Raw genomic sequence first — 11,971 nt, 5'->3', positions numbered from 1 at the left:
CGCTAAAACCCTTGGCCCTGGAGAGCTTCCGTCTCCGCCTGGCCAGCCCTGAACCGGCAGAACGAAGGTAAGTATGAGATTCTCGCCAGTTACGGGATCCGCGCGGAAAACTCGAAGGAGGCACTCCTCTGACGCACGTCCGGGGCGCCGGAACAGGGGGAAGTCGCGGTGGCCGCCGGGAAGCCGGAAGCCGGCAAGATGGTGGTCACCAGGTCCGCACGCTCTCGGGCTGGGCTCCAAGCCCGATCGGCTGAAAGCTCCCAGCAGGAGGTAGGAGATCCCAAGTCTTACCTATTTCCGCTCGCCGCTTCTCAGAGCGGCGCAAAGGTCCCGCGGAGCGTGAGCACGACCGATGGCGAGGGCCCGAGTTTGCCGGGCTGCGGTGTACCAGGCCTCGCGCTAATCCTGTCATGGAAACTGTTCAGTCCTCACCACTGTCCTTTAAGGCAGTTCTTCGTATGGAAGAGAAGTTACGCAACTTGCTTTGGGTCGTTCAGCTCCTTAATTCAGATACACGGCTCGGCCTTTTAACTTTACTGAAATTTGGCGGGGTTGGAGAGAAAGGCATCGTTTTCACTTGGGGAGGCTGTGGTGACGCCGCCTGGTGGCTCTCCGTGGCTCTAAACGTCCTCTGCCTCGCGATTCTGCGATGAAGGGAACAGAGCAGCAGTTCTCTAGTGCAGCGGCCCATTCTCCTCGTGTTTCCGAACACATCTTTGCTCAGATTTAGTATTCCCCTTCTCCCCTCTTCCTCTATATGTGGGTCAGAATGTTGGTCCACGTAGCATGTTTGACTTTGAGAAAATTCTCTTTTCACTTATTTGTTCTGCTTCCCGAAGTCAGATCCAGGACTAGGTTGAGGCTACAGAAGCAAATGCAGGGTCGGATCCGGTATTTAAATTTTTAAATTTTTTTAAATCATGGGAGTTTTGTTTTTGTTTTTTGTAATAATCTTGTTTACTGGGTTTTTTTAGTACCCTCTTAAATTTTGTTCCTGGGGGCGATGCCTCATTGACTTTGCTCTTGTTCCAGCCCTACCTAAATTGTGTTTTCTCTGGCTTGCAGAGTTATGCTGCTAAAGGGATTCAAGTGCATCCAAAAAGCAGGAAGGAATCTGGATCTGATGACAGAAGTACTGGTGAATCACAGACCCCTGGGGGGAAAAGTTCAATACCTAAAGCTCCTAAAACCATTAGGAGGAAAAGCAGAACTACAGGCTTACTACCAGAGAAAGCCGAACCATCTACTAATGGAGAAATCTCTGAAGCAGAGTCAAATTGTTCTTCTGTGTCTGAGCTCCAGGAACCCATTTTTAGAATAACTAGGAGAAGGCAGATCTTAATTTCATGCACCCCTGTGTCCAGTGTTAGGAAAAGGCCAAAACTAACTCCTTCTCATACTGAAGAAGTCCTCTCTGAAGCAGAATCTCATGTTTCAGGTATTTCTAGAATTGTGAATTCCACAGAAATACCTACAAGAACCAAAAGAAGTAAGGCTAAATCTATAATAGATCCAAGCCAAGAATCACACGCGGAAGGTATATCTGATGCTGAGTCATCGTGCTCAGACATTTCATTTTCTGGAATTGCAACTAGGAGAACCAGGAGTGTGCAGAGGAAATTACAGGCACAAACTGAGAAGACAGATACTAAGATTGTACCAGGAAATGAAATCATGGATATACCTATGAATTTAGAGGATTCAGATACCAGATACACTTCTCATTTACAAGCAAGATCTCTTTCTCAAATAAATGAGCCAAATTTCTGTAACAATGAAATTTTTAATGACTTTGATGATGATTCCTTCCACAGAAGTTCAGAAAAAATACTAACGGTACAAAAACGCCAACATTTTAATGTAAGAGGGGAAAAGCAGGACAACGTTGCCTCTCTCGAAGAAATAAGCAAGCAGAATTGTAAGGCTTCGGACGAAGAGGCCAATGTGATAATAGATGAGAGAAAAGAAATGAATGAGAAGAATTCTCAGCTGACTCTTTCTGAACTACAGGAGATTGTTTTTCGAGGGCGTTTGACCCCCCAAAATGACAAAATCACATCAGAGCCCTCAAATCTGAACTGTGGGGCTGTAGTGAAATCATTAGCTCAAACATTCGCAGTTGTGGAAGTGGACAGATGGGATGAAGAGAGAAAAAGCACCATAAAAACAAGTGACTTGACAAAGTTTGAGGATTGTGGTAGTAGTTATGATGATAAAGAGTCCTCAATTATAGGTGTAGGCAACGACATGAGTAGTGAAAGGAATTTAGGTTGTGATACCAAACTATACACCTCTGAGCTCAACACATCTCAGGATAAAGATGATTCCGTTTTATTAGTTCTCAGCAGTGATGAAAGCCAGCAGTCTGAAAACAGTGAAAATGAAGAGGACACTTTGTGTTTTGTTGAAAATAGTGGCCAAAAGGAGTCATTGAGTGGAGACTTGGGAAATACGTCATGTGACAATACATTGTTTGTAATTGACACAACTCCTGGATTGAGTGCTGATAAAAATTTTTACTTGGAAGAGGAAGACAAAGCAAGTGAGGTTTCCACTGAGGAAGAAAAAGAGGAAGAAGAGGAAGAAAAAAGTGAAGAAGAACCATCAGACAGTGACAGAAATAAAGATAGTGAGTTTAGTGATGAAGATGACTTACTAAATAGCACAAAGTCTAAACTGTAAGTTTTACCTTTATTTTTAAAATTAACTTTTTCATATATATTTCAAGTAGTTCATTTACAATAAAAATACAAAATATTAGAAAGTATGAGAACTGAGAAAATTACTGCCTTGCATTATGGAAGAGCTCTTCTATTCAGCATTTCCATCGTTTTTGTGAGTACCGTTGTTAGTCCTATTTTTTCCACTGATGACAGCTTAAAATGCTCCTTTTCGTGATATATTACAAGTCATTAAGATTTTTCTGCAGTATAAAAGGGAGAGGAAAATAACTTGGTTTTTTTTCTACATGTTAATTGTATAGAAATTAAAAAACATAGAAAAGACACTTGGTTAGATCCTGGTTCTCATAATACCAAGGTCAAGAGTATGGATACCCTGACCATCCAGCTGCCAAAACCAAAAAAAAAAAAAAAAAAAAAAAGAAAAGAAAAGTATGATAATCACCTATAATCCCATTCATCATCCATTGAAAGGCGCTGTTTGTGGCTGTTTTTTTAGTTTCTTTATTTTTGTTTTAAACTTGTTTTTCCTAGGCATAGGTCCCTGGTGGCAACATTGGAAATATAGCCAGCCTTGTAAGGAGCTATGTATTAGCAGATACCCAGTCTTTACTCTTAACCAGTGCAATAAATGTCTGAAGCTAGGCTCAGGCATACTTATTTTTTAAAAGCCACACTCCTCCCCATGTTCATTCTAATGTGCTCATAGTGCTAAGAATTACTGTCAAGGCAGAATAATGGAATGTTTTCACTTACCAATAGAAGTTGATTATGCTTTCAACTACTCAATTTATATGAATAATTAGGGAAGGAAGTGACCTATAAGACCAAGCATACTTGGTTATAAAAAGGACCCTTCAGTAGTATAAAGTAGAAATTCTCATTACATAAATTTAACAGGCGCTCAGGTCAACTGCAGAAAATTCTGATATGGCAGGTCTGGGGTATGACATTTATATTTTTAAAACACTCCTGTGGGATGGATGCTCATTGCTGTTTAAGACTCATTGATTTAGACACACTACCAAATACCCTTAGTCACCCAGGAAAACATTCTAAGTTTTAATAACTTAGAAGTTCAGAGTAGAAGAACTCATCTTTCTCATTGGTTTTATTTTTTTTCTCACTGGTTTAGAGATGGAGATATGTATATTTATTAACTGACTGCCTGTATATGAAGTTGAGCTGAAATACCAGGTGTATTCCCTCCTCCCCTTTTCTGTAATTCTTTTCTTTATAAAATCCCTTTTCTGTAATTCTTTCCTTTATAAAATCTATTGGCATATTACATGGCCTTAATCCTCTAAGAAAATCTGGGGAATAAATTTGTATGTGTTCCCAAAAGGCTTTTTTGTTGAATTCATTATTCATCCCAGAGTTTCTTCTAAATGACTTCACTAGATTTAAAATATGTATATTTATTCAGTTTTTTGGAACTTCATTGCAAAGATGATGCCTTTATCATTGACAGTATAAGGGAAGAGAAGAGTAAGTGATTTTTAAAGTGTAACCTTAATTTGTTTCCATTTTGATTTAATTACCTGATCTTTAATGATAATTTCTCTTCCAGTCTGAAGTTGACAAGCAGCAGCATAGACCCTGGTCTGAGTATCAAGCAGCTGGGTGGTTTGTATATTAATTTCAATGCAGACAAACTACAGTCTAATAAGAAAACCCTAACACAGATCAAGGAGAAAAAGAAAAGTGAGGTAAGTTACATGAGGTGTCCTGTTAGGTTTTCATAGAAGTAACCAATCACTTCTAGAAATGATTAGTCCTTGGTAAAAGACTAATTGTCCTAAAGTGAAATTGGCCTATTGTGCTCCTTTTTTCCCTCTGTTTAAAATAATTATTTCTTTTTTTAATAGAGTCCTATCTATTAAAGGCAATGTTTGAAAAATAAATTAATACAGGACCGGTATTCCTCTTTATGCACTTACCAGATATGATCCCATTCTCTTTTCTTGCTATACTTATAGTTCTTAACTGTTCTGGACCCTGTTGAGCATCTGAAAACTTGAGTACCTGCCTCCCCAACCAGGAAAAAATGCACATGTGCATATAGACATAAAATTTTATATATCATTTCAGAAGGAATTACTGTATGGGTAACCTTACCCAAACCCTTAGCTTTAGCTAACACCTTGCACTGCTTTCTCCTATATCTGTATTTTCTATCCTTGATATGTCTTTACTCCAGAACTTTAAAATCCAAGTGCCTGTTTGTCCATTTAGATGCACTCAGGCACTTGACCTCACTAATTCCTTTCTCTTCCCTGCCAGAACTACCTTCTTTTGTATTCTCTATCTTGGTTAATGACACCAAAATCTCTTCCCCTTTTGCAGTCAGTCATCAAGCCTGGCGGATAATGCTTCCCTATTCCCTCCTTTTCAAGCCACCTTCAGCAGCTACTGCAGGCCTTTATTTCTCATCTAGACTACTCCAGTAACCTCCTTATTGATCCTGTCTCCATTTTCTTTGTTATTCTAGCCATCCTATATACACCTACTAGATTTCTCTTTGTAAAAACACAAGTCTGACTTGGTATTCTCCTGCTTAAGTTCTTCAATGTTTCCTCAGAGCCTTAAAGGTGCCTCTCAACTGCTAGCCCTGACTGTTCTCCACCTGCTGTATTCTTGCCATTGAAGACTACTGTAGTTCCCTGAACATATCCTGCTCTTTTCCAGGCCAGTGCAGAGATCATAGGTCACTGCTCTTGGGAAACATTCTTTGATCCACTTCTCCCTTTTTTTCCCTCTCCCCCTCCTCCTCTCTGTTTCCGTAACACCTAGTGTAGATCCGATTCATTATTGATCATGTGATGTAATCATTAATTCACTGTCTTCTATCTTCGTGTTCCTGAAACAGGATTTCTCAGTGTCAGCACCACTGACGTTTTGGGTTACATAATTCTTAATTGTGGGAGAATGTTCTGTGCATTGTAGGATGTTTAGCAGATCCCTGGCCTCTACGCACTACATGCCAGTATTCGTTTCCCCTCGCCATCAAAATTTTCTCCAGACATTGCCAATTGCTCCCAGTTGAAAACCACTGTTTAGAGCCTAGTATAGTACTTGACCCACAGCAAGCTCTTAATCATCTGTTGAGTAAATGTCATGCTCTCAGGGCCGATCCCGTGGCGCACTCGGTAGCATGCTGCGCTGGTAGCGCGGCGACGCTCCGGCCGCGTGTTCGGATCCTATATAGGAATGACCGGTGCACTCACTGGCTGAGTGCCGGTCACGAAAAAAGAAAAAAAAAAATAATAATAAATAAATAAATAAATGTCATGCTCTCTTTTCTGAGTGGTAGGAAAACCTAGACTGCTACTATACCAGTCAGAAACGTCTGGGCCTGAACTGAAATTGAGTGACTGACTGGTAATGTCTTTTAGGGGAGAGGGGGCTGGCCAGTAAGGGGATCTGACCCTTTACCTTGGTATCTGTTAATTTATGAATTGATAATTTAAAATGTCATTGCCAAATTAATGCTTTAGCTATATTCCTGTGTGAACTATTTTGAGGGCTACAGAACAATCTTGTTTGGTTCTTGCACTGGGAAAAATATTAACTGCCCTGGGTTCCTTTTAATCACACAGTTTTGTGAGACTATTTAATTAGCTTAGGCAAGTAACAAAAAATTCAGAAGTCATTTAGGAAAAGATGAAAGTTTAAAATGTTGAAAAAATTATGTAACATTCTGACATTATTTTAAAATCAGTTTTATGTTTTTATAGCTTCTGCAGAAAGCCATCATTACACCTGATTTTGAAAAAAACTACTGTGTCCCACCATATAGTGAATCGAAGCATCAACTTCAGAAAAAACGCAGAGTAAGTACGGTGACTTATTATTTAGAATGCTTAGATGTGTTTGACTATATATTTTCAGCTTATGTGTCATGGTTATACAATTAAACTATATCTATTGATCTGTATGTGGTTCCAAAGAAAATTATTACAGATATCTAAGGGCAATAAAATATGGTTCCATAAACATGTTTTGTATGAATTTTCACCTTTGCAGCCACAGGGGTGCCCATAGGTATAGCTTTTCTTATCTGCCTTAAAACAGTGATAGCCAACATATAGGGCACTGTTCACAATTCTTTGTTTATAGGTAATGTTTACTAAAGGTTAGGGGCTCTGTTGCAGACTACTGTAGAGAACTTAATGTAGCCAGCTAAAAACCTTAGTCTATTTAGTTTGCCAAATGAGTTTAATAAAATAATGGGGATGGCTTCTGTCTGCTGCTTTGCTACTTCAACTAATAAGCATAAAGAAGTTACCAAGAGAGCTTGGAGGAAAGTTGAGGATTGTACTCCAGTGATGTCACTAATGTGAAACACCCTGGCACGTGATGGGCACTCAATAAATATTTGTAGTATGAATGAAACAAAATAAAATTAAACATATAACTGGCTAAAAGTTTTCCAAAAAATAAGTTTTTATTTTACTTTTGAAATAATACAAATTTCTGGACTATTGGAGTGAGTGGTTTTCTGAGACACCTGGGTGACTGAATAAAAATGTTAATGTTTACATATAAACTCCAGAAGTGAAAATGTTTTTATACATGGGCTATTTTAAGACAATAAAAATTGAAGCTGTGTGTTCTTCTCCCAGCAAGTCAGCATTTACTTGCTAAGATACAAAATAAATTTTGAGGAGCCCTCATTCATGAGATTGATAACGTGCCTAATTTACCAGAGAAATCACTTTTTGTGATTTACTTCCCTTTATAAAGGTAATCTTGGAGATAAATGCTTTATATAAAGCAACCACTTGTTTTTAATTTACAAAATTTTCTGTATAATTTTGGGAGAAACGAGTTATAATGTATACTCTCAGCTTACTGAAGTTGGAACATTTATTTTTGAAATCTGAATTTCAGAAAGAGCGACAGAAAACTGCAGGGGATGGCTGGTTTGGTATGAAAGCTCCAGAATTGACAGATGAACTGAAAAATGATCTCAAAGCACTGAAGATGAGAGCAAGCATGGACCCAAAAAGGTTTTACAAGAAAAATGATAGAGATGGCTTTCCTAAGTACTTCCAGGTATGAAACATAGTAGTAGAGATGTTCTCTGGATTTTTGTTTGGAAAGCACTGTAGTGATGTTTACTCTTAAAATAGATGACTATTTACAATGTGCATGCCTAACATATGGACCATATGTGCTTAGGCCATATACAATAATGGTCAGAACCCAATTCAGACAGCCACCAGCTTGTAATAGGTTCCCACAGAGAGAGGGTGTTAGAAGTGGTAGCTGGGTTTCCAGGTTAGTTCTCTGAAACTTAGTGAGCATATAAGGTTCGATATATGATATATGACTAGTACTAGCATAAGAGCAGGAGTCCGTGCAGGATGGAGGGGGAAAAGAGGGAGTCATTTGTATCAATCTCTTTCTCTTTTCAAGGTAGAGGGGTATCCCCGGGCAAATTCTGAAAAATAGTTAAGAAGTTGGCTTTCAAAGTGTTTTCCAAAGTCCAGTTGATTTATCCTCAAGTTCATTTTGTTCTTCTTGACTACCTTTTTTGTCACTCATCTGGATTAGTGTAATCGTCTTCTGCCTCCAGTTCTGCTCTCCCTTCCGGTTCATCTTCCATGTTGTAGCCAGTCACATATTACAAAAAAAAAAATCTGTTCATGTTACACCTCTGCTTAGAAAACTTCAGTGATTCTTTATGATATATATGGTAGAGTCTATACCCCTTAGTTTGGCCCTTCATAATCTGTACCCAAACTAGTTCACCATCCCTTCTTTAGTCATATCGCTTTCTTAAGTTGCAACACACTCAGCTACTCAGTCTTCTCAGAACATGTACATACCAGTCATTGCATTCTTTGACTTTGCATGTGCTTGGCTCTTCCTTGTTTGATGAAATTTTACCCATACACATCCAAGTTAAAATATCTTTTCTCAAAGCTTCCTTCCTCCTTTAGGTGGAATTGTTCACTTGGTCTTCAGAGCATCTATAGTGTTTCATTCTGTGTATATTATGTTATGCTTTAATTTTTTAGGTACCTGTTTGGATCTTCCTTAAGACTGTAAGCTGCTCACTAGCAGGGACCAGATGTGTTTGTCTTTGTTTTTCCCTGACACCTAGTACAGTGCCTGGCACATAGTAGGCACTCTGTAAATTGGCTGAATGTATGAACAAATGCACAGTGGCCCCCAAGTTTCTAAGCTTGCAGCATTTATGATAACCTAGGAGATCAAACAGATATGCAGTAGAATTTATTTATGTGTCTGTTTCATTGAGTTGGGAAACTGAAACAAAAAAGTTTATATTCTTTGTTTTACTCTTCTCCTTTATTTACACTATTCATCATGTATTTACTGTACTGTTTAGCACTAATTATATAAAAGAAATTTGGGGTCTACTGTAAACTAATGAAGAAATGTCATTAGTAGCACCAGTGTGCTGAGTAGGTAATTTATTTTTACTTAAAAAAATGGCAAAACTAACTTTAATATTGGTATAATGTTTGTTAGCGCTGCAGTGAGATGTGAAAGGAACTTGGATTCAGGTATTGCATGACTTATTTCAATCAATTGTTCATAGATTGGAACCATTGTTGACAATCCAGCTGACTTTTACCATTCACGAATTCCCAAGAAACAAAGGAAAAGAACTATTGTGGAAGAATTGCTGGCTGATTCTGAGTTCAGAAGGTAAAGGAATTTATATTTCACTTTATAACATATTTTTCTTTAAAATACGCATAAGCTTATAAAATTTCAGATGATTTAACAATATTTAACTCATTTTAAAATAATTATCCTTTATATATTATCATATTTTCCTGAAAATAACAAAAATAATTTAGTGCAAATCTGTTTAATGTCTGGTAATTATTACAGACATTTAGAAACCCGTATCTGCTTCTGCAGATATTGCACATCATGTAGCCTCTGGAACACTCTACACTCATGAGAGAATGAGGGTGAAAAGGGCAATTAATTAATGCCTTAGTACTCTTGTGAAAATAGTTTTTACCTAGTGGGCCCCTTGAAAGGGTCTTGTCTGCAGACCACACTTCAAAAACCATTGGTCTATGTTTTCTCAGGTCCTATCAAATATATATCATATTGTATGTTTTCAGGTAATTATAAACTTTTTGTCTTGCCTAGTCCTTGTTTTTGCATTTTTATCCCACAAAAATGTTTAGAACATTTGACATTGCCTAGTAGATAGGTATAGTGCACGGGTATCTGGTGGCTGAAAGTTTTCAGAAGTCTCATTACATTTGCCATTTTTTTCTCACTAGATTGTAAGGGCAGAGACTATAGCTGTCTTGTCCACTGCTCTATCCCCAACTTCTAGTATGGCTCCTCACACATGGTGGAAACTTAGTACATGTGTGATGAACAGACAGTAAACATGCAAAATATTTTGAGATTTAGAATCTTTTTCCCAAGGTTACATTAACTTCTAATATCTGATGTGTTATACTTTAGAACATAAAAGATTTTATTTTTCTTTCCAGATTTAACCGGAGGAAGTACTCAGAAATCATGGCTGAAAAAGCAGCAAATGCAGCAGGAAAAAAGTTCCGAAAGAAGAAGAAATTTCGCAATTAAGATTCACCAAGCAAACCACAGTATTTACATCTCCCTTTTATTTATTTACTAGAGATGTTTTGAAACCTAACACCATCACATAAATTAACATAGACTGGCCCTGTTATAGAGGTTTCTGTTTGGAAAATGTTGATTTATTTTTTGCAGAGTTCTCAGTGCTTGGTTATTTAAAGAAAGTTTAATTAAAAGCTATTTAGAAAGTATAACATGTTCAAAAACTTTAAAAAATGATCAAAGCTATATAAACAATATTGTAATTAATATGTAATTCAGTATGGGGGAGATGGTAAACAGACAATGCCCTATAATTAGCTGCAAATTCAGATCCAGAAAGTTGATGAAGTTGGGATACAGATATCTCTTTATTTCTAGTATAAGTCACAGTTGAAAACAAAGGAATGAAACAGGAGGAAAAATTGATTTTTATCCAGACTCAATGTTGTGTTCCAAACGAAACAATTAAACAATATAATTTGAACTTGGCCAGGTGAAGTGGCCTATTTTATCTCATGTCCAATAGCACAGGTAGGCATCCTGGCTAAGCTGCTTTCTGGCACCCAGTGAGTGTTGGTCATTTCTATTAATGCTTCTTGGTGAGTTGTAGCTTACTTTACATCATTATTTACTGGTCCTTTATTTTCCCAGCATACCACTTCCTTGAGATTTCAGTAAATGTGAAATCTCATATTTTAATTTTACTGCTTAGGGTCACAAGCAACCTAGAAATAGCAGAACAGATAGTAACATTCATAAGTGGAGTTAGGGAAGCATCTGTGTCTATTCTTTTAAGAAAAACTTTTATTTCAAGAATATTATGTTTTGTCTTCTACTGGGTAAAATGAGGATCTGGTATGAGAGAATTAAATATCAAAACAGGAAGAAGAAATAACTGAGTTAATCTATACTTTATGCTTCTACCAGGATACGTTATTAGCAGAACATTTCTTCAACTTATGCTTTTATGCTGTAAGAACACCCAAAGTTGTAGATCATTTGGTATGTTTCTCTGCACAGACAGAACTGAGGATCAACCCAGTTATTCTCAGGCTCCAAGTGTGGATCACCTTAATCTGCCATATGATTTTCATGCTGTTTTCTGATGCATGAATTCTAGAACAGGTTAAATCAATATTTCAAGACTGCACTTAGAGCAAAATGTGTTTTGAGTATTTACTTTTAGTTACATTTTAACATGTAACTAACAATTTGTTTTGTCTCCACTGATTCATCTTTATTTTGTTACATGTATTTTGTAAGCCACTTAAATAACGGAGCAAAGTAGAGTTTTTAACAAATGTAAAATATTTACTTTATTTGGTGAAATAAACAGATTATTCAACTAAAAATCATTTAGTCACCTGTTAACATTTATTGTAAGGAATTAAAATAACAGCTTTTTCATGTCAAATGTGATCCTCACAAATTTCTTTTAAATCTTCAAAACAGTAAAGTATCTAAAAGTGTAATTGTAAGTAAGTCAGAAAGTAGTAAACTACCTTTTAGTCTCTTTTAGTGCTCCTGGCCTTTTACAATATCTGGGTATTTGAATAGTGGATGAATTTGTCTTTTGCTTTTTAAGCAAAGCAACTGTTGAGAGACAAGTTTTAGTGACTTTGTCCTGTGTCACTAACCTCACTTCACCTACTGGAATTATTTTAAGGCTTACTGACTAAAAGTACCAGAAAAGCATTATAAAGAGT

General features: G+C 37.3%; 1 protein-coding gene across 1 annotated transcript; it reads left to right on the top strand.

Annotated features, from left to right (window-relative positions):
• Positions 1 to 190: 190 nt before the first annotated feature.
• Positions 191 to 11,577, top strand: DNTTIP2 (deoxynucleotidyltransferase terminal interacting protein 2). The gene is made up of 7 exons (XM_063105108.1): positions 191 to 270; positions 1,066 to 2,678; positions 4,252 to 4,390; positions 6,419 to 6,514; positions 7,575 to 7,739; positions 9,253 to 9,362; positions 10,178 to 11,577. Exons 1-7 carry the CDS (start codon positions 199 to 201, stop codon positions 10,269 to 10,271), a joined length of 2,289 nt encoding a protein of 762 aa, XP_062961178.1. The 5' UTR covers positions 191 to 198; the 3' UTR covers positions 10,272 to 11,577.
• The last annotated feature ends 394 nt before the right edge of the window (positions 11,578 to 11,971 follow it).

The sequence above is a fragment of the Cynocephalus volans genome, chromosome 8, assembly GCF_027409185.1.
Source record: "Cynocephalus volans isolate mCynVol1 chromosome 8, mCynVol1.pri, whole genome shotgun sequence".
In the NCBI taxonomy this organism is placed as follows: domain Eukaryota; kingdom Metazoa; phylum Chordata; class Mammalia; order Dermoptera; family Cynocephalidae; genus Cynocephalus; species Cynocephalus volans.
This window is presented reverse-complemented; position numbering and strand designations above follow the sequence as displayed.